The following is a 23,363-nucleotide window of genomic DNA, read 5'->3' as shown; positions in this document are numbered from 1 at the left end:
GTAAATGAATCGAGTCGGATATCAATTCATTCAAAATCAATTCGGCTAAATTTAAATGAACACAAATGAATTTTAGTTGAACTCAAACAAGCTTTTTAAATAAATCATTAAACATGACTTGAAATTTCAATTATCTAGAAAACATAAAAATGCTGCCCGAAATTGATAAGCCAACAATCTAAGCGAAAATGGGCAGTGGCAAACATAGAATCAACGTTTCCTTTTGTTTTGATTTCCTATCTATATGGAATTGCTTAAAGAGACTATGAAGAAAAGCTTCTCCTCGTTTTTTTTTTTTTTTTTTTTTCAAAATTTATCATAACTCCAATTTTAAGTACATAAAAGATTACTATAAAATGCGTACTTTACAATTGTACAAATCTTAAATCATGATTTGGATTATATTAAAAGATATTAAAGTTACAATGAACTTATTTAACAATGACAAAATATATCATTATCAAGTTTTTATCTAAGTTTATTCATAAACGAACTTAATAAACTTGTTCACAACATAAACCAACCTAAACATATTAATGTTTGAACTCTATTTATTTATTAAATGAACTTTAAAATTTTGTTCAAAATTATTTTTAACTTAATGAACAAATATAAATGAGTTGTAATCGAACAAGTTCACTAGTTCAACAGGTGTTTTATTTGTTTACATCCATAATTTTTTATTTATTTGAAAAAACAAACAAGAGAAAAAAAAAGGGAAATGTATTACTTATGTCTTTACAGCCATCTCTGCTATACTTCAATCTTGTTCTTCTACTTTTCTAGCTTAATTTGTCAGTTGCAATATATAATATATATAAAAGGTCAAAAAATGTTTTTTGTACAAGAAAAATGTATTTTTATTAAAAAGCTTGATATAGAAAAACATATTATAAATATCAAAATTTAAATTTATTAAACATCATTTTAAAAGTAATTACATGAATCAATTAAATTAATTTTCAAATTAAAAAATTTTTATTACTTATCTCTTTACAACTATATATCTTCAATTCATTCGGTGTTTCCTCTTGTGAAGTTCATATGACATAATAAACATGCAAAATTCTGCATAATCAATTAATTAAGCTAACGGAAACACAAATAACGAGCAAAAACCAGGTAAACTAAATAAAGAACAACTAACCCCCAGAAATCTAGTGCTGTGTATATATACATATAAGTATATAATTTAAAATTTTAAACAATTAAAATGGATTGGATAATTTCCAAGATTTTCTTGGGTAAGTTGATCGATATTTTCGGTCGGCTTGGAGTTTCTTGCACAGTTGTCAATAAGAGAAACGAATTGCGGCGCATGTATCAGATCATAAGCTACTGCCACTGCCAGCAGACCATATCCAAAGCAAACATCGGCCGTCAATTGCCATCAAAAGTGATCAACCAAAATCTTTCTGCTCTTTGTATCATGTCCTAAACGCAGACCATGTCCCTTGGAGCGCCAAAAAACAATGATCCCAATCCACGTTTTCTTTTCCAAGGAAATAACACTGGTCCGAAACTCCCAACATTGTCTCCCGCCAAAATTAACCAACTCTTGTCGGACAGATAATTGCCGCGTGTGAGTCCTTTAAACTACCGCGTCTTATTTTAGACCATCTTGTTTTACCTGTAAAAGAAACCGAATTTCGGAACTCGTGGCACTCATCTCATCAAGGGACCATTAATCCAATGGTCCACATCATTTCTCATGCCCACTCAAAACTCTCGATTCCTTGCCTACCTTCTCTGTCTCTGCATTAAAACTAAAATTCAAGGAAAAAAAAGAAGAAAAACCATTAAGAAAACTGATCATCAATGGTGAAATGAAGTTCAGTATGTAATTAAAGAAGGGATACAAAGCGAAAAGAGTGATGGGTTCCGAAGTGGTGATGGATGGCTACTTTAAAAGAAAAAGAGAGACATCAATGAGTTAAAATCAGGGGAGTTGACAGAAATGCCTGGAAACGATCAGAAGAAGAGAGAAGAAGATAAGGGAGAGAGTGTCACGTGCATGTCACATGGGTTTATATCGGTTATCGGACGGCGGAGAGTGATGGAAGACGCCGTGAAGGTGTCGGTTGGAGAGATACGAGGGTATGACTTTTTTGCTGTGTATGATGGGCATGGTGGGGCAGGGGTGGCTAACGCTTGCCGTGATAGGATGCACCGGTTGGTGGTGAAGGACGTAGAGGAGACGACACGTGGAGGTAAGGTATTGGAATGGGAGAAGGTGATGACAGCTTGTTTTGGGAAGATGGACGAGGAGGTGAGCGGTGATGAGGGTGGGGCAGAGAATGTGGTTCTGAAAACGATGGGATCTATGGCGGTAGTGGTGTTGGTCGGGAAGGAGGAGCTGGTGGTGGCCAACTGTGGTGACTCAAGAGCTGTTCTCTGCCGTGGCGGCACTGCGGTGGCTTTGTCCCGTGATCATAAGGTCAATTTTTTATGTCTTACAGTAGTTCTTTAAAAATTTTTGCTTGGAATTGAATCGAAAATTGAGATGACTTAGGATTATTCTGATGAAATGATTAGCAATTAGAAGCTAATCCAAGTGGCCGATTTTTTAAGAAAAAAAAAAAGAACACTATTGCATGAACAATGGTCTCTATTGCACGAACATCATGTGAAATGAACTACATTAATCTTCAGTTGAAGGGAAGTGGGGATTATATGAGTATTCATTGAAAGTATTGCGGGTAAGAATGTAACAAGAAACAACCTAGTTTTTGTTCAATTTCAAACCTAGATTTTTTAAGAAAAGGCTAAAGATTTTTCTTTCTATAGTAATTAGATGGGTGCAAGTATTTTAAAAGAAAAGACTAAATAAGAAAAAAATGAATGATAAAGTAAAGAATGTGATTGACAAGAGATTTTACATGAGAGATGCTTTGTATCATTTTAAAATTCATAATCTTAAATTGGTAGCAATGCACAACTCCAAATCGTCCTCTTCTAGTTCAAACTATTACTGTGAGACAAGAAGCAAACCAGGGTAATAGGGTTGATTCTGTGGTTGGATACCTGTAGTATAGTAGGAACTTAATCTTTTATTCATTTAATTTTACATGAGGCTTTTTGTGGGATTTTTTACACAGCCTGATAGACCTGATGAAAGGGAAAGAGTGGAAGCAGCTGGAGGAAGGGTCGTAAACTGGAATGGAAGTCGTGTCCTAGGAGTTCTTGCCACTTCGCGATCCATAGGTATTTGGAAAATCCTATCGATCGATATTTGAAAGTTAGATCCATTGGAGCTGTTCTTAATCTGATGCAGGGGATCAGTATTTGAAGCCATATGCGATCTCGAAACCAGAGGTCTCTGTGACTGAGCGAACTAAGTCTGACACCTTTGTTGTATTAGCAAGTGATGCTTTGTGGGATGTTGTTTCCAATGAAATTGTATGTGAAGTTGTCAAAAGATATCTTGATGGACAAATAATGATGAGATTTTCATATCTTCCCGAAGGATGCACCGGAGATCGTGCAGCAGAGGCTGCAGCCATGCTAGCTGGGTTAGCAATTGCTCGAGGGAGCACCGATAACATTAGTGTCATTGTAGTTGAGTTGACAAGTAAAGCTGCTGCATCTCCTATGCTCGAGTCTTAGGTCTTTCTTTTCCTTTTCTGATTGAAGTGTTCGTCTTTCACTCTTTCTTTTCACTTTGCTTTGAAGTTGTTATGTAATAGCAATAGAGACCATTGTTATCATCATGGTAGAGTAAACGAAAGCTCCAATTTGATAATAGGAAACTTCCATTAGAATGATAGCATGTCCATTAGTTCATAGGGAAATCTTTACAAAAGCAACAACTGAACTCCCATTGAATCTTGAACAAGAGAAGATTGACAAAACATTGTTGTGCAAACTGTATTCATATGGAAATTATAAAATGCTGCAAAGCTTGCAGCATTACAACAAACACAGAAAGAAAAAGGACATTAGCAGCTTTCAAGTACAAATAAGAAACAGACTCCTTGCAATCTATGGAGAAGTCATTCGTTTACTTCTCAATTCTCACTCTTTTTTCACTTTCTCTGAATCCTATCTATTAGATATATAACTAATGAAATGAAGGAGAAAGAGGATGAGCACTCCTTTTTAATTCGTCTCTTCACTCCTTTCTCCTCCCATCTTCAACGTTATTTAACCTAATATTAGCTAGATCCCTAATCAAATACCAAATCAACAAGTTAAAATTCCCAAACAAGAAAAAAAAGGAAAAAAAAAAATTCTGGACCACATTCTGTATAAATAGCTGCACAATTTTACACCACAACCCCATCAACCATGGGGACCTTATTCTGTTTTTTGCAATTTTTTCCTTTCTTAAGCCAAATTGTAGCTTGAAACTGAGACATCAGCAGGAGAAGCAGAATGGATGTATACAAACTCAAGACTCTTTCCAGCTGGTAGAGCACTGAGCCATGTTGGGAAACCATAAGAATTGCCAGACTTAGTGAGTCCCCATAGAGGACCATAAAGCTTTGATATAGAAAGCTTGAGATCCTTCACAGTCTTGTTAGACTTGTTGGTCACTACTATGGAATATCTGTAGTAAGTTTTTCCCTTGTCATTCCAGGAAGTTGTCATCTTCTGCTCTATGGTAATTGGACTAGAAGATGAGGCTGTAAAACAAAATTCCCGAGTCAGATCCTGACATTTAATAGCCTATTATAATGAGAAATAGAACCACACATCCATTAATCAATTAGGGAAATTGCGTGTCCTGACTCATAAGATAATGTTTACCAACTCCAATGTTTGAGGGAAATACCTGGAGTTGGAGTCAATTTGGGTTTTGACGCCGGTTTTGGTTTGACAACTACAGGATTAGGAGCTGGGACAACCACTGCAGGAAAAGCCAATATCATGATCATCCTGATTGATGGAATACGCGTGAAAGAAAAAGTTAAAACCATACGACTTAAATGGGTATACAGGCTATACATACCAGGAAGGAGCTGGTTATAACCACCATGTCCACCACCTAGTCTAGCCAATATGCCAAGAAGGGGAGCATTGTTATAGGTAGCAGGTTCTGTTTGTTCATAATTCTCCCTTTCATCAGCAAAATTATCGTATGCATCAGGCCCTCCAACCAAGGCACCAGTGAGGACATTAGGATCATTTGCTTTCCTTGAATACCAAGTGGCATAACCTTGCCGGCAGGCAACAAATTTAGGGTCAACCTTGATTGAAACAATTGAAGAACCCCGGTGGTGAACTTGTCGTGGGTAATTGTTCCCATAACCAACCATGTAACTTGTAGCTCTTGGATTGTCTCCAAGAAGGTAATCCACCTGAGAATTTAACATTGTAAAACATCAGAAAATTTGTTGAAGTCTGAAACTTGCTACCATTCACAAAAAAACATGAGTTAAATACACGAAGAGATAAGTACTCACCTGAGATTTTGCAAAAGAAAGAAGCTCGGATGTTGCAACATTGCCAGCAGCACACTTAAAGCTTCCGCTAGAGGACGTGAGATAGTCGGAGTACACAATGGCCAAGAACGAGGCACTAGTTACGAATTGCATGTTATTCCATCTCTGTCGGAAAATCAAACCACCAGGAGTCTTCTGGACATTACGTCTACCCTTTCCAATCAATGAACACATGAAGTACTCTGCCTTCTCATGGTACCTCTCAAATACTGGTGCATGGAGACCAGCTTTACCTTGCATTAAGAACTACAGTGCAAGCAAAACATTCCACTTAGTCAGCTAATCAAAGCAATTAATTACTTGTTGATGAGACATAGCCAACTATTGTTTTGATAATATATGGATTCGAACTAGCAGTTGAAAAACAATACCTTGGCGACAAGGGTCTGAACCCCAGCGTACTTGACGTCCCAACCAAACTCAGTCATGGCCCAGCCGGTTCCACCCATAGAGTCACCATTGTTTCCAAGATAGTTCAAGTAGTGCTGGTTGTTACTAGCTTGGTAAAGCCATGCAGCGGCCCACAACAACTCGTCCTATAAAATATCCAAATCCAAAATTGATTCATCAACCATACTAACATGACATGTTCTACCATTAATCAAATTTTTAAAAAAATGCAGAAACTTACGTTGTAGCCACTGACGGATCGGTAGTATTTTTGGGCAACTGTGATGCTGGTGTCATATTTGCCTCTGTATTTATCAGCAAATTCGAATAGCTGAAAACAGAAAAGAAAATTCAATATATTACTACAACATTATTAATTCTATGAAATTTTTTGTTAAGGGGCATGGATAGGTGATGTAAGGGTAATTGAGGTTTAATTGGAGCACCGACAAACTTGGCGCGTGAGAAACGAATAAGATCTGCTAGTACGATTTATCTGTACGGTCATAATTACAATTACCCGTGATGGACAGGTCAAAGTGATACCATGAATCAAATTATGCGCCGAACACTTTACCCCATATAATTTTCAATTTGAAAACCAGGAATAATCCACCAATGACACCCTTTTTCATTAGATGTAACTTAATGAAAGGCATAGTTTGAGTTAAATTGCAACGGCGGGTCCAATGGTCCACACCCAATATTGTGTCAGGAAACAGTTAGCTAAAGAGAGTGAGAAAAGAGACTTGTGTAAAATACCTGGTAGGCGTGGCGAAGAAGCTCACTGGAATATGCAGGGTTTGAGCGGCGGAAGACGATTGAGGCCGCAGCCATGGCTGCTGCGGTTTCACCGGCGAGATCCGACCCTGGGTTAGTTGGGTCAATCTTGTAAGCATGACGGTCGGTGGTCATATCCTCTGGCCTTTGCCAACAGTAGTGGTCACTGTTACCATCTCCCACCTAAAACACACCCACACCAAAATTTAGCAACACGTTAATTTGAAAGGATCTTTGCTTTAAAATTATTAATTCATAGTTCCAGCATAGTTCTTTGCCCTTTTTTAATTCAGTCCCTTGAGTTTAAAGAAATTATGGTACTAAATTCTAACTATTAAATTAATATTTTAGTAGACCAGTGTCGCGATCACGTTGTGAACTAAAAAAAATATGGACACATTAGTGTTAACAGTGGCAGGAGCAAAAGTTGATGAAGAGAAGGAGGGAAGGGTGGAAGAGTACCTCTCCATAAAGGACATAGGGTTCGGGGTGAGCTTTGATGAGGTAGTCAGTGCCCCACTTGACGGCTTCCAAGGCATGGCCGAGCTCTCCATTCGCAGCCATTTGTTTTCCGTACTCTATTATGCTCCAGGACATCATTGTTATGGTAAATGCCATGGGTAGTCCAAACTTCACATTGTCCCCTGCATCATAGTACCCTCCTACCAGATCCACCTGTAAAAAATTTCACAAACAATTTCAACAAATTAGAACCATAATTTTCAATGCAGAAAAGAAACCAAGAATACAGCAACATTTTTTATTCCAAATTGTTATTTTGGGGTAGAATTGCCTGAATAAGAAGGTCAACATTTAGGAAAATGAGAGAGGAACTTTAACTTACCCCACTGGCTTTGCCGTCATTCAAGCCCGAATTGGCTCGCCATGTGACTCTCTGGTTATGAGGAAGGTAACCAGATCTCTGAGCTTCAAAGAAGAGAATGCTCTTACTCAGAGCTTGGTTATAGTCATGTCCAGCAAATGCAAAGGGAAGAGAAAGTAGCAGAAGCAGAGGAGCCATTGAAATGTGTCTCATTAACTTCTCCATGTATTCACAGTTATCAGAAAACACAAATCAAGTTTCAATTTCAACAAAAACAAAGGAAAGAAAAAACAGATCTGTTTCTGCGGCAGAATTTGTATACTTCAAAATGGGATTTCCTTAAACTTTCTAAAACTGATAAGAGAAACCCATTTTGGTTTAAACACAGAAAATGCAGTCTAATTAGAGAAAATAAAAGTAATGTGGGTATATTTTATCAGTTAAAACTCTGATAAACCCACCAAGAAGAGAAACTCTTAAGGAGAAAGAGAGCAGTGGGATTGGGAATTGGAAGAGGAGCCGGAGCCTCTATATATTGTGGATGGAAGGAAGCTACCCAGGGGCTGGAAATAGGTAGAGATCAATAAATGCAAAATATTTTATTAAAATTATTTTCCCCTTGGGATGAGAGGAAAAAGGTTGACGAAAGAAAAAAACAGAATCATGTGGGTGTCCCTGGCTCCTTAGTGGGAACGGTCGGTGGGGATTTAATGTACTTTTGGGAAGAAAGAAAGAAAGAGAAACTGCTGATAAGATGAAAATATAATCCGTACAAAGTTTAAATTTGATTTTTGATTAAATTAATTCCACTTTTTTTGCAATCTTTAATGGCCGTCTTGAGTATCAAGAATTACCCAAACATGTATGAGAAAAGCAGCATTGAGTTGAAAAGAAAAACCCAGAATCTGGCCCCCAAGCCAAGAGTTCCGAGCTTCAAAATGTCGATAATGCACCCTGAAATTTTCCTATGAAAGACACTTGGCAGTTACTAGGGAAACCTCCACTGCATACTCTTGCAGTTTAAACGTGCAAGGTGAAACCAGGATTCGCAGAACCCGACAAACAACACTCACCACCTAATTTCACTGTATTTATAAAATGCCCACCGACAGCATCCGGTAAAAGAGATTTTTCATATTTTAGTTTTTTTTTTTTTTGGCTTTTTGGTGTCATTAAAATTAATCCACGTAAAATCAACTGTTTAAGATGACCATTTTGGTTTTGATTATTTTGTTTTAGAAGAGGGAGAAAAAAAGAAAAGAAAATGACAATGACAATGACAATGGCAGCTGGGGTCAAAAAGAGCGTCCCCTGTCAGAGCGCTTTATTCCCAACCGCAATCAACGGTCTCCGCCGAAAATGAGATAAAATCTTAATTTATCTTTTTTTTTTTAAAGAAAATTTTGTCCTTTCGCCTTTTTTCTTTTTCCTTTTAGAAAAGCAAACTTTTACTATTGTAACATCACAAGGTTAAAAACAAAGAGATGTGGACACGTATTGTAAGTCAAAGCATCTAACGCCGGTTCTATCACGGCTTCGGCAGCACTTCCGATTCAATGCAGTCCAGCGGCTGTCGGGGTTGGTTAGGTTTCACCAGCCCAAGGAAGTACCGTCTGGAGACAACCCAACTAACCGGTAGATCTCCTTTTAAGCGTTAAGACTGAAATTAAAAATAATTATTATAATTATAATTAAAAAAATTTTAATAAAAAATTTATATTAAATAATTTTATAAAAATTAATATTTAAATTTAATTGATGATATGATAAATTTATTTATAATGCAATTAAATTCAAATATAAGTTAAATGTAAAAAAAAAAAAAAAAAAGTTAATGCAAATACGAAAATGAAGAAATTTATTTTAAAACAGTGTTGTTTGGTTTAAAGGTGGTGAAGAATGGAGATGCTGTTGGCGGGAGTCAAAGTCCTCCATTCTGATATGAAAGTCATCGCCTGCTGCTTTCCTAAGTGTCCCCCAAAATAATACCACTCACTTTGCTTTTGGTTAGTCTTTGAAAATTTGGACATTTTCCCACTACGTACATCTTTGAATCAAGTCCGAAAAATATGAAGTCATCACAGTTCACACTGTTTTTTTGCAACCTTCAGTGCCCTAGAGCCTACCAAAGAATTCAAATTTGAAATACTACAATTTTGCTTTACGATCTAACAAAAGTTGGTAAAGAAATGCCTAATTAAGTTAGTAACTTGTTGAACTCGATGTTTAAATTAATTATTTTAAATTATTATAGTTAATAAATGATATTAAAAAATTAAAATTAAAATTAAAATTTCAGGATTTATTATCATTCTCGTGTACTAACCTCTTTTATGAAAGAAAATGTAGAGTTATTTGTTCAATTCAAATAGATTAACATTGAAAAAATGTGTTGTTTGATTGGTTAGATTTATATTTTGATAAAAAAATAAAATGAGTTTGACCTGGAATTGGTAGCTTGGGATTGTGCATGGTTAACCATACCAATAGGATTTGTTCATTGATTATTCCAATTTGCTTGCAACTGGCCAAATTGGCAATTTTTTTTAAATCAAACTAAACCAGACAATCACTTCATGCTGTAGCCAGGCAACTTGCAGTGATGGCTAAACAGAATATTTTTTCATAAATGCATATATATTATCTGTTGGTATGAGCTTCAAGTTGAGGGTAAAAATCTTGAAATTACATAAGAGAAAGAGAGTAGTTAAGAGTAAACACAGAAGATTTTTCTTATGTTTGCATTATGATATTCAAATTAAAAATCAAGATAAGAAAAGTTGGAAGGAAAATAAAAAATATAAGAGTCGAAGAAGAAATCAAATGAATAGATAGCACATGGATGACTTTATTTATAGGTGAAAGGTGAGAGATTTATAAAATAAAATAGTAACATAATCGAGTTGATATGATACCGTATATATTATGTTAGTCCAAAAGTCGAAGATATTTTTAATTATTTGTTGATAATGTTTAATAAGAGAAAGGGTAAATTTATCATTTGGATCTAAAAAATATTCCTAACATTACCTTAAGCTGCAATCAACTAAAAATTTCAAATTTATTAGCTTAAGCTGCAATAAACTAGAAATTAATATTAGGGGTCAAAAGATGAGCGAAAGGAAAGGTCATTGGAGTGAGCTGCAGGGTAGGAGGGATGGGGCAATGGGGGGAATATAGAATTTTACAGACTCAATTATGAAGAACAAGTGAAGAAAGGGATATTTGAGAAGACAGCGCTTGGGACATGTGCTGCGAGATAAATGTGTTTCACATCTCCCAGTCAGGGTCTCTTTCTTGCATGCATCTAATTTGGAAGGACCAAATAAAGCTTTGGTGCTTGATGAATTCTTAAAGCGGATGCTTATAATTCACGAGGAGATAAGATAAAGAGCATGAAAAATGTCAAAAAGAGAATGTACCAAGCATCTTTTTATTCTTTCGTTCTTTGAATCCAGGGGAATCCGAAGGTCATGATGTCAAAGTTAATTGCTATTAACAAAGTAATTAATTAAAGTACTTAATTTGTTAATAGCAACCGTAAAAATTAAATGATAAATCCTTAAATGTTAACATTGAACAAATTTGTTATTCAAATTTCAATACTTATTAATTTTTTTAATCTTTTTATATCAAAAAATATTTTTCTTTATCCATATATTACATCTTTTTGTATAAAAAACAGTAAAAATAAATATGCTAGACTGCTTAATTAGAGTACTTAGTTATTTAATCATTTTTTTAGTACCTTAAACCTTGATCCCAAAAAATAATTGAAAGTAAAAAGGACTGAACCTAAGTAAAGTCGAAACAAGTCATTGTCATTTGATTTTGATCTTTGAACGGATAAAGGAACATTTTTTTTTGAAACGGATAACATTGTTCTTTTGGAAAGACTTAATTACTAGGGACAAAGTTTTACTACAAATGACAAATAAGATTAGAGTTTGAACAAAAAGTTTTACAGGATTTATTTATTAAGATTAGATTATCTTAATTTATTATCCCATTACAGAAAAAGATTTTAATTACAAAGTAATTATTAAACGAACAGAAAAGCAGCATGTAATTGAGAAAACTTTTTTGAACAAACCTCCAGAAGAGTGTTGAACAAGCAAGGAATAAAAAGCTGGGAGATATGAATCTTTTTTTTTTTTTTCATTATATTAAAAATGAAATTGACATGATTTTGTATTTACTTTTGAGGCATGAAAAAGCAAAGCACGTTTAATAAAAATATATGATCCTTCGGGATGATAGATGGTGACTTTGAAAGAGCTAGTAAGGGTGCAAATAGGGAACCTAGGCAAGGGCACCCATGAATTAATCCAACACGCATGCAACAGAACAAGAGAAAAAGTGCAGCTTCCTCTCGATCGTGGAAGAAGGCTAACGATTTGAGTTAAGGTTTTGGACCCACTTTCACACATGCAAAATAAACCCTTCCAAGAGACAAATGTCCATATACAGATCTGTGGTGATATATGCATGTCTCCTATTGAGAATGATGTGTGGGTTAATGCTTTAATGGAGGGGAGGGGTCCCTTGTCCCTTCTCCAATAGATCCAAGGAGAGAGCGTATTGGAGGATTTTTTGGCATTAACTTTTTCCAAGCCCCACTGTCACTTTAACGTTTTAAATCCACATTTGAAGAATTTAGAAGGAGCAATCACTAATCTTTATCTATCAAGTTATTATTTATTGGGAAATTTTTTAATTTTGTTTGTTTCTCCTTTTTTTTACTTACTACTCATTACGCAAAGCACAAGATTTGATGATTAATTATTTCTTAGATTATTTTTATAAAAAAAATATCTTGATTTAATAAAAATAAGAATTTTTTTTTCATAATTATCGTCGATAAAATTTTTAAATTTTATAAACAAAATAAAAAAATTATTTTTTATCAAATTAGAGTCGATTTAGATATTAACCTTTCTCATGCCTTTGGTGAAACTCTTTATGTGAGGATTCTTCAAGATTTTTATGATGTTTCCTAGACAGAGTGAAACTTCTATAATTAGAATTAGCGAAGTAAGCAAATTCTCAGTAGTCATCCTTCTCACTCTTTTTTTAATTAATAAATAAATTCTTAAAAATTAGTGTGGATCATAAAATGCTTCTGGTCGTTGAACCCACCCCCCCCCCCCCCCCCAAAAAAAAAAAAAAAGGAAGAAAATGAACCAGAATTTCATGAACCAAAGTGTCATAAAACCATTTGAAACCAATAGATGTCAAAGCTATTATGTAAAGTTGGTTGACCCAAACAAAAAAATAATTGAGCTTCAAGGTACTAAATTTCTCACAATTCTTTAGGGTGCTTGTTGGAAAGCGCAAATCAAGGCAGGTTCAGGTAAGGTACATGCAGGGCCACCGGGAGAAACCTGGTGCGAGCCAATCACGCAGAAACCTGGTGCGGTCAGGTCAAAGTTTTATGAGGTTAAGATGAATTTTGGGGAAAATTCCATGAACAAATTGATTTTGTTAATCAGAAGATTTTCCCAGCCGGGTCTGAAATATGCTTTAAATCAAAATTTGTTACTAATAAAGTTTAAAATCTTCATGAAATTAGTTGCATTACATTTTAAAGTTAACATTGATAGTAAGTCATAAGGATCAATGATATGAGGTTGATTTATGATTCAGCAGACCCGCATCTAGAGCCTCAGACTCATTACACATCACGCTGCTCTTTTTGACCTAATAGTTTGCAACACAATTAGACAGTGGGAATTTTCTTCAGGCCCCCAAAATATATAAAAGATTATGAAACAATATCAATTGTCCCAAACAAGAATAAATATAACAACTTTCAAAGTGACTCCATAAAAATATGTAGCCAACTCTTCCTTCTAAGGAATACTGCTTGCCAATCAAGCCAAAACTAAAGGTGAAAGTGTGTGTATATATATATATATATAATCAAACATTACAGTCACATAATAAATTATTATATCATTGAATAATTAATTAATAATTATAATTTAATTAAATAACTAAATTTATATAAAATAATATTTAAATTTAAGACTTTAAAATTACAAAATCTTCTCCTTACCATTAAACTAAGAGTTATTAGCAGGTCAATGTAGATATGTATCTAATGTTCCTGTTACCTTTTTTTTTTCCCTTCTTAGCAAGGTCAAAACTCAAAACTAATGTTATGATTGCAATATATTGGTAGAATAATTAAAATTTAATTTTTTTATAAATTTAAATATAAATATTATATTTTTATTTATTTTTATTTTGAGAAAGTAAATGTGAACTTTATTTTTGAGCGTGATATGACACATTAATCATTGATCGTAACATTGGAGTATGCTAATTCAATAATGTTACAAATTAATTAATCATGATTATAACCTCTTTCTAGCGAAAACGATTTCTTTTAACTTCATTTTCCCCACCAAAATTTGACACGATTTGATTGATTAATCCGCATCATAAACCACTTTTAAGAGTGAAAACTACCATTTGAATGAAACCTGAAAGGCAATTGATATTGTTAATTTTAATTCCTTTTTGGTCTTCAAAGTTCGTGCCTTTCCACACTCATCGGTTGTTAAAATTTTTCTTTTAATGAATTGAATTTTTAACTACTGAATATATTATAAAAAATGAAATTGAAACCATTGCCTTAACCTACACGTGTGTAGGATAAAGATTAAAAAAAAAAGAAGAAAATTTCACTTGTAACAAAGCATTATTTTTCAATGTGTCGCTTGCAATGAATTCATCTTCTTTAAAAAATGAGGATGTTCAAACTTAAAAAAATAACGGAGCATTTTTTTTCACATGCCTGCAGCAAATTAAAATTTCATATATCGTAACTAATTAAATAATAACAAAAAAAAATCAATTATTTTTAAAATTACAAATATAAAAAAAATTACAATTATAATTAAATATTACATTCATATATAATATATAATTGAATCAATTAACGGATTAAAACATATAAACTTAATAATTTAAATTCATAAATAAGGAGATTCGAACTTAAATCTTCTTTTTTTGTTAAAACAAAATTTTATTAATAAAAAATAATCAACTGTTCAATCTAAAGTTCATATGATAATGTTATGAAAAAACAATATGATATTATTTTATAATTGAACTTGAATGCTTTAAAATTTAATAATAAAACACAATTGTGACGCAATGAACTACAAAATCAAACTTAAAAAAAGAAATTGAGCTCCAAATTTACTGAAAAGGACAAGAAATATCCCACTCAAACTCCTCAAGTATAATTCTAGAGCCCCACAATAAAAGCACAATCTCCCATTTTCATTGTACATTTTTATATATTGTGAGTGCGGCCGTTGGAGGGTAAAGACATGAAAATATATGAGATACGCTGCAATGCTGCTCTGATTTTACTTTTTCATAAATTAACGATAAAAGTTTAAAAGCCGACACGGGGATCTCAGCTCCCTAACTTCCCAACTAAACTGCTGCAATAGATCTTCTGATCCCAATCTTTCTTGTTTCTATGCGCAATTTGCCTAAGTATCTGTTTGATGCAGTTGCCTGCAGGGTTCCTTCAAGCTTGTTACCAATTGTAATTTCTCTAAGTTTGGAATTCTCTTTTTAGGATAGGATAGGATAATGTAATTAATAATTCCTGTATTGTACGTTATTTTAATATGATATTTATATTTTAAAAATATTTAATGTCATATTTATTTTACCACATTTAAAAAATAACGTAACATGTTGGAATTAACATCATAAAAACTATCATTTAAGTGGTGCCAAAAAAAAAAAAGCTTTCTTAAGTTTATAATTTGACCATTTATGTTATTTTTTGTCTTATTTTGAGTTATTTTTTTTAAAAATAATCGGACAAAATCCTCGGCATTGTTATTCGATCAATAAAAGCGCCAGCTAAGCAAATTATTGCTATGCTTTGAACAAAAGAGGGGAAAAAAAATTAAATAAGCTCCAGCCAATTCTGTAAGCAAAAATCATTTAAAATTTTGGGACATTTTATTTTTTTTATTTAATGATCTACTACTGAGATGAAAATTTAAGAAACAATCACATCCGTACAAGAATGATAATTAAATTTATTTTTTTCTCCTTTTCCACGTGCAATGATAAATTAAAAGAACAACTGTATTCAATATTTTCGTTGGATGGCAATTTCAAAGTAAAATCCTTATAAATCTTAGTTGTTTTTTAGAAAAATATTGTAATTTGAAAATTAATTTCTTACATTATTGTACTTTAAATTTACTTTTAAATTTTTAGTATTTTTATCACATCATTATCATGTCATAAATTATATAAATATAAAAATAATAATTTTTATAAACATTTATTTTTTGTAATTAATTTAAACAATATATTGCTGGGATTTTATAATTCCTCATATTTAGGTCTTAATGGTATTCTTTGTTTTTAGTGTCGGCGGTTGGCTGTGAAAATTAGCAATTTAGCATAGGTTACCCCTTTTTTTTCCCCCAATGTAGATGGACATTGGAATTAAGACAAATTGAAGTCGGTTACACGATAAGCATCTGATGCACCACAGATCTGAGCCGTCAAACATTCGCAACCCACGTTGATCCGTGGGACCGATATCCAATAACACGCGTCCTTTTTCTAATCGCAATCAGCGTTGATATTGTGAACCTAAAAATCCGGGACTGGCGACACATGTTTTACTGGTAGGGGGCATTAAATCTCGTCATGTGTGTGCACGTGCAGTCTGACAAATTTCCCGCAGGCCCACCCACGTGCAGCCATTCTCCGACAATCCCTCGCCTGAAAAGGGCATCATCTCCACGTGCTCCATCAGCGTGGACGAATCCACTGCCAACACGCGGCACATGATGCTACGTCTCACATGCCAGTAACCACCATTTATCTTCTGTGACTTGTGGTTGTGGGCTCGAAAGCCTTGATTTAAAAAAAAAAAAAAACCTTACATATTTATTTAAGTTTTTTTTTTTTTTTTAATGTGAAGTAAATTATTAAATTTATTAGTGTAAGTTGGGGGGAAAAAAGACGATATTGAGGAATGGAAGAGTTCACGGAAACGTGATATAAGGATAACATGTTTTGTGCTATGTGAAGTGGCTGTTGCCTTATTTCAATATGAAAATGGAACTAATACTTTAATAAATGACGAAATGCGAAAGAGTTTCAGAAATCAGATAGCAGCCTCAGATGTACAGCAAATAAATACGACGATGCAAATTGCCTTTTTCAATGTTTCCCATCACAACAAATACTTAAGGCTCTAAGTTCTAAGGGGCACTTGTCCTTCAGGGATAATGCCTTAACGAATTATAACTGCAAAGTGATAGAACATGCGGTTCGGCTGGATGAGACCCAACCCAAACAAAGTCTTCTTTCCTTTTGTTGTTCTCCTTACGGGCTACGCTAGGAGCAGAAAGAATCCAGATTTACCCACGGGCCTCCTATGGGAGATCCTGCTGAATTCTATCATTAAAGGCCTCCGTCAGTATTACCCTAGCTTGCTATCCCATCCATCATAAACATCTACCTCTATCCTTTGAAAACATATATTTTGATAATATATATACAACAATATCCCTCTCGTATTACAAAAATATAAATGTATGCAACCTAAACGGAAAAATATAATTTGATTCTTAATATAGTGTATGTTTAAAGGTGATGAAAATTTGAATCTTTAGATTGAATAAGAGATATTTTATATTGATTCATGTATTTCTCTAAAAATAACGTATCAATAGTCGTTACGTGTTGGTGTACACTGCAAAAAAATTGCTCTATATTGACACTAAAAAACCCATTAGTAAAATTTAAAAATTCATTGGTTTAGCACAATAAATCTTATACTGATGATCAAATTATCTATTCTGACGAATTTATAATCATCAGTATATCCTTTATTGGTATAAACTTATAGTGATAACTTTTAAGCTGTCAGAATATGTAAAAGAGATATACTGATAATTTTAGTCTGTTATTATATGTATAGCTATTGGTATAGTAACTATTGTGTTTTTCGAATTATACTTGTTATCGATGGTTATTCTCGTCAGTATAGACTCTTATATTTTAATTTTTTCAACTTATATCGATGATATCTTCGTTAGTATATCTTTTACCAACGATCAATGCTAGTCAGTATAGCTTTATGTGTTTTAATTTTTATCGACGATCGGTGATGACTGTCAGTATAGCTTGAAATATTTTAATAGTAAAACATATTAGTATAAATTTTAAGGCGTTAGTAAAATTTTTTTTTGAATTATATTTTGAATTATTAATATTAATTTATTTATAATCATAATATGTTATAGTTTCATATAAAGTAAAAATACACAAAAAAGTAAAAATATTTAATAACACTTGAAATAAAACAACAATCAAATTGTTTTAGAATCCATAAATTTAAAATAAATTAAGAACTATCATCATTGTATCAAATCCAAAAAAAAAAAAAAAACATTAATATCTATGATTGAATGCCTATAAACATGGTGCTTGAAATAAATAAATAACTCCTCAAAGTAAGATGATGCCATCCCAAGTTAGTCCAAATACCTATTTAATTAGTAAAACTCAATAAAGTATTTCATGTAAAATTAAGCTTTTATCAGTCAATTAACATAAGAAATGTTCCCAAGGTTATGTCAAGCATACCAGAAACTATAAATAAATGAATTGCTGACAAGATTTTATCCACTGTTATAGGCTTCCCTTACTTCATCAACCTAAGCAACTACTGAAATTGTTGAATTCTTCAAAATTGTTTGAAGATCTCTAAAAGGTTATTGCCCACTATCTAGATAAGATTGATTTAGGATTTTGTTTATAAACTGATTATCATTACCTACATACAGAGAAAATATGTAATTTAATAATTGAATTCCAAAAATATTTTTTAAACAGTGTAATTTACTATTTTGTTGTACATGCACCAATGTTGTAAATGTGTTAAGTAACTACTTACAGAGATTTGGTGTTTTTTGTACAAATTGTGTAAACATCAAACATTCAATTGTCCTAAGTAATTACTTCTTCACAAAACATTCAATCATCAAAGCTAGTACCAGTAAAAGGATAAAAAAAAAAGGCATGTTCGATGACACCAAATTGAAATACAAAAAATGAAAAATACTTTTGAGAAATGACGAGAGTTTTGATGCTTTAACTTTGATTCAGCTCTAAAACAAAATGGGTGTCGATGGATTTAAGTTTGTAGAGTCAGTGAGAGGTGGAGAGAGTTGGTGGGAGACGGAGATTAGGTTATGAGTACCGACAGGTGAAAATAGTTGGTGAGAGGTGGAGATTAAGTATGTGGAGTCCGCAGGAGGTGAAGGGAAATAAAATGATTTAAACATTTTGGGGATAAAAGCCAATAGTTTTTTTTATTTTGAGCCTATACTGACGGTTACATTAATAACCGTCAATATATAACATATTTATACTGACGGATAGTCATATACTATCAAAAAAATTTATTTATATTGATCGTTAAATAAAGTGTTGATATAAGTATGGTATATTTTGATGGTATTAAAAATTTATCAGTAAAACTCTCTTTTACTAATGTAATTTGACCGTTAATATAACCATTAATAACCATCAATATATAACATATTTATACTGACGGATAGTCATATACTATCAAAAAAATTTTATTTATATTGATCGTTAAATAAAGTGTTGATATAAGTATGATATATTTTGATGGTATTAAAAATTTATTAGTAAAACTCTCTTTTACTAATGTAATTTGACCGTTAATATAACCAAACATCAGTATATGAAAATTTTTTTGTAGTGGTAATAACATAAAAGTTCCTACAACACTTTTTACTCAAATATTAAAGCATGAGATTACACAAGAAAAGAAACGGTAAGAAAAAGATAGCTTAAGATTACTTGAAATAGAAACATCATAATTAACAGCCTAATTATATGAAAAAGTTAAATAATATGCTTCACAGTTAAATTTAAATTGCTCCACATTGCCCCACCTAGGATTGGTGGGGCACGTCGGCCACATGATATAAGTCAACTTACCTTGAATCTCAGGTTCATCCTTGGTAGATGGTGTTTTTTTGGATGTTTAGCTATAGTAGAATTTATTAGAGGTCGAGTGAAGGCAATTTGAATCTGTAGTTAAAAAATATGGTTAAAGAATGTCGAAGTTAGTTTTTGGGAAGCATTTTAATGTTCAAATCAGTGAAAGTGTCTAAAGTTTTGGTGAGGATAGTATTTGGGAAGCATTTTAATGTTCAAATCAATGAAAGTGTTTAAAGGTTTGGTGAGGAAGAAAGTAAGTAAAGAATATCTAGGACGCTTAAAAAAGAGGAATGCTTAAGTCTTGCGTACTTAGGATCTTTCTTTTTAACCTTATATATGATAAGAAAGAGGAGCCACGTGGGTGAGTGCTAATTGCATTTAATAACCCTAAACAAGTATGAGTCATATTTAATGATTTTAAGTAAATTGAAGGTTAAATGTACAATTTTAAACTGATACCTTGATAGGACGTTAATGGAGACATCAGACGAACCTTCTTTTGATGAGAGGCAAGCCAATTCTATGGCAAGAGATTTGGATGTTGACATTTACTAGTGATAACGTGACAATCGGACATGTATTCATTGAGTAAATAGGTATCTTAGATCATGTAAAGTAGCCAAATTAAAGTCTAAATCTGTTTCAGCATGGACAAGAATTTTTATTTCAAAATCAGTAATGAGTTAAATAATTAAGAAACTTCATGATGATTGAACTTCGAAGTGTTGAGAAATGGTAATTTTTGGTCTTTATAGAAAAGAGCAATTTGTCAAACCGACCTGGTCCAGCCTCTGTGCAATAATGTTTGAACACTAATGAAGAAAATTTCAAAATATTTGGCATACCAGACCAAGACAGCTCACTGAAGTGAACCAAAGAGGACCCAGATTAGACAAATGTCGCCACTGTTAGCCAGCTTGTTTCTACACTCTAACTCTACGCTTGAACTTGTCTTGACGAAGGGCTAGTTTGGAATTTGTGGCACTCTGATTGAAAAAAATAAAGAAAAAGGTTCTTTTAAACTATTGGTTTTGTAAGCAAGATTGATCAAAGTCGCAACCCATCCAATATTATTGCTTGAATTTGCAAAGACGAGAAATGATCGTATCATTCGTGTGAGACAAAACCGCATGTTATTATATTTCATGGCTCTCAGTGTATCAAGCACAAGCAGTACCATAATGGTATAAAATTGTATGCCTTATGCCAAAGAAAAGGAAGATTACGATAAGGCTAGACCAAATACATAAAGCAAAGATAATGACAACATTTCCTGCTGGAACAATTTCTCTCTTTTGTATTATTCAATCAATAATTTAGCGCAGTTGAAGGAAAACACACGTCTCATCTTTCGAAACAAGCCAAACCCTCTCTTCCTTCATGTAGCAAATATAGACAACTTCGGTCAAAATGGCGGTGGCCACGCTTTGCAAAAGCCCGATATGTGCTTTCCTGTGCACATTGGCTGATTCACATCTAAGCTAGCTATTTTCATCTATTTAAGCTTAAAACTTTCATGTGTGAACTCACTTGCTATAGCTCTTATCTAGGTGAAATATATTCAACAAAATGCTGTAAATTTTCTATTACAAAATGTGAGAAAAAAACCAATCATGAGTCATCCAATTAATAATGCAATGTTGTTTTGAAATTATGAAATGGTACATTTTTTACGTGTGAAATAACGAAATTTAAAACTTAATTCAATTGATTTATATAATTATTTTTAAAAAATAATATTCAATAAATTTGATGTTCAAATCCTATTTTTAAATTACGATCTTTATTATAAATAAAAGAACTTTGAAATAAGTGACAATAAAAAAAATTAAAATAAGATGAAATATATTATAAATAAGTACATATATCAAGGTCAAAGTCTCCATATCCTATTATTAGTGTGGTATTATCTTATATTTAATAAATATATAGTTTTTTATAATATTATATTTAAGTTAAGTCTATTTATTTACTGTCAATTAATTTACAGTTAAATACTTAACATGATATCAGAATAAAATTTTTTTATGTTGACTTTTTAAAATTTGTCACGTAATAAGTTTTTTCATCTCTCTTACATATGATAGATGAAGATCTATTCGTGTGATGTTATCTTACATCTAATAAATATCTAAATTTTTATAATTTTATATTTAAATTGAATTCTTCTACTTACTATAAATTAATTTTAAATTAAATACTAAACACTTCTTATCATTTTCCAAAAAATTAAAAGAGTGTAGTTTTTTAACTTTACATAAAATCAACATCAATGATTTGATGATCAAACAAATTTCACGCTTAAGTGGATACTCTTAAGTGATTCCACTATACCTTTCTATTTTCCATGTATATATGTCAGGGTTTTGATATGGCTTGTAAAAAAAGATAAAAACTTTCCTACTTCGTTTTTTTTTTGTCAAATGGCTAGGATATTTGCATTTCCATGCAACATAATGAGATCGATAGTTGATCAGCTGTCGTTTTTCTTTCTTGACATGATCGTTTAAATATGATGAAGCTATACTTGGCCTTAGAAGCTGAAGGTAACACCAAAAATTATTAATGAGTATATTGTTTCATCATGGACATATATACATCTAGTCTTTTTTTTTACAGTTAGGCTTTGTTTAAATAAGATGGATTAATAAAAAAAAAAATGAAAATTTTGAAGAAAAAAATAGGATGGAAAGTATATTTTTTCTTATGAACATTCTTTCTATTCGTTACTTGATAAATTAAAAAACAAAATTAAACTATTATTTTTTCATTATATCATTTATAAATTAAAGTGAAAATATAAAATCTAAATACATACTATGATACCTTATTGAAGTAAAATCACGAGATTTTGGAAAATTTTTTAATTTCTCTCTTTCGGGCCGACGACTGAATGGGAAAACGATACGTGTTGGTCAAAAAACCATGAATTTGACGTGTCGGGCTGAGGAGACTGGACCACGGGCTTAGTCGGCGTCGCCCTGCTGTGTAAGTGCGACCAAGTCTATGTACTGCCAAAACTCAACTTTTTCAAGCCTCCTTCATCATTTGCCCTCCCATTTCTCACTATATTACATTCAGCTTTCTTTAGCTACAGCTTTTACCGACATTTTACATACACCTAGAAATTTTGATTTTAAAATTACTTTAATACCATTTTTTAGAAAATTGATGATAATTTAATTAGTAATGAGAATAAGTTTCAAATATTTTATATTAGCTTGCAAGATTCTAATATAAGTTTTCAGTTTCCAAATTCTTATTATAAATTAATTTTAAATTAAATATTTAACAAAATATCAGAGTCAATATTTTTTTTTATTATTTTTTTTAAATTTATCACATGATAATTTTTTTTATTTTCACTTACATATAATGAGAGCATTTTAAAATAAAATTATGTCACATCTAATAATTTTTTATAATTTTATATTCAAATTAAATCTTTTCACCTACTATTAATTAATTTTAAATTAAATGTTTGACAAATAATTTAAAAGATTTGCTTCCACAAATTTGTGCAAATGCATGATCTATTGGGGTGATAAAGAATTACCCATAACATATAGTTCTTTGGAACAGGTTAAGACGTGTTAGAACTAGAAGTGGGGTGGAGAAACAGTGTTTGCCAGAAAATAGTATGAAGAACTGTAGACTGTTTGACATTCAACTCCTTTGCATCTTGAAATATGTTTATTACTATGTATGTTAATGCTCCACAAACTCAGCCACCCGTTTGCCTGGATGTTTCCTTCCCCTCAAGTATGCCTAACTTTTATGTTAAAAGCCTTATATATATTTTGATGCATAAAATTCAAGAATTTATTGTATAAATTATCTAAATTTTTAAATTAGAACATAGATATGTAATTTAATTAAAATTTATA

General features: G+C 32.3%; 1 protein-coding gene and 1 pseudogene across 2 annotated transcripts; one reads left to right on the top strand and one right to left on the bottom strand.

The window, feature by feature from the left end:
- The first annotated feature begins 1,213 nt into the window (after window positions 1–1,213).
- LOC111307431 (protein phosphatase 2C 51-like) lies at window positions 1,214–3,707 on the top strand (annotated as a pseudogene). Its single transcript, XR_016344876.1, has 4 exons — window positions 1,214–1,396; window positions 1,854–2,437; window positions 3,099–3,204; window positions 3,275–3,707. The product of XR_016344876.1 is annotated as a protein phosphatase 2C 51-like (transcript).
- A 135-nt stretch (window positions 3,708–3,842) lies between these two features.
- LOC111307502 (endoglucanase 6-like) lies at window positions 3,843–7,939 on the bottom strand. The gene is made up of 9 exons (XM_089765540.1): window positions 7,459–7,939; window positions 7,077–7,289; window positions 6,597–6,797; window positions 6,076–6,165; window positions 5,816–5,980; window positions 5,406–5,690; window positions 4,952–5,300; window positions 4,775–4,849; window positions 3,843–4,625 (listed from the first exon to the last, which is right to left on the bottom strand). Exons 1-9 carry the CDS (start codon window positions 7,660–7,662, stop codon window positions 4,327–4,329), a joined length of 1,881 nt encoding a protein of 626 aa, XP_089621666.1. The 5' UTR covers window positions 7,663–7,939; the 3' UTR covers window positions 3,843–4,326.
- Between the last annotated feature and the right edge of the window lie 15,424 nt (window positions 7,940–23,363).

Source organism: Durio zibethinus, chromosome 9, assembly GCF_047325235.1.
Source record: "Durio zibethinus cultivar Kanyao isolate XHJ-2024 chromosome 9, ASM4732523v1, whole genome shotgun sequence".
Lineage (NCBI taxonomy): Eukaryota > Viridiplantae > Streptophyta > Magnoliopsida > Malvales > Malvaceae > Durio > Durio zibethinus.
Note: the sequence above shows the minus strand (reverse complement) of the source record. Positions and strands in the feature narration are given on the sequence as shown.

What these genes read in the sequence shown, in the direction of transcription:
- LOC111307502 (XM_089765540.1), bottom strand. Translation starts at nt 7,662, where the DNA reads ATGGAGAAGTTAATGAGACACATTTCAATGGCTCCTCTGCTTCTGCTA. An exon ending in TTCTTCGCCACGCCTACCAG is followed by an intron (nt 6,166 to 6,596) that starts GTATTTTACACA and finishes TTCTGTTTTCAG; the next exon opens with CTATTCGAATTTGCTGATAA. An exon ending in TTATAACCAGCTCCTTCCTG is followed by an intron (nt 4,850 to 4,951) that starts GTATGTATAGCC and finishes CTTTTCCTGCAG; the next exon opens with TGGTTGTCCCAGCTCCTAAT.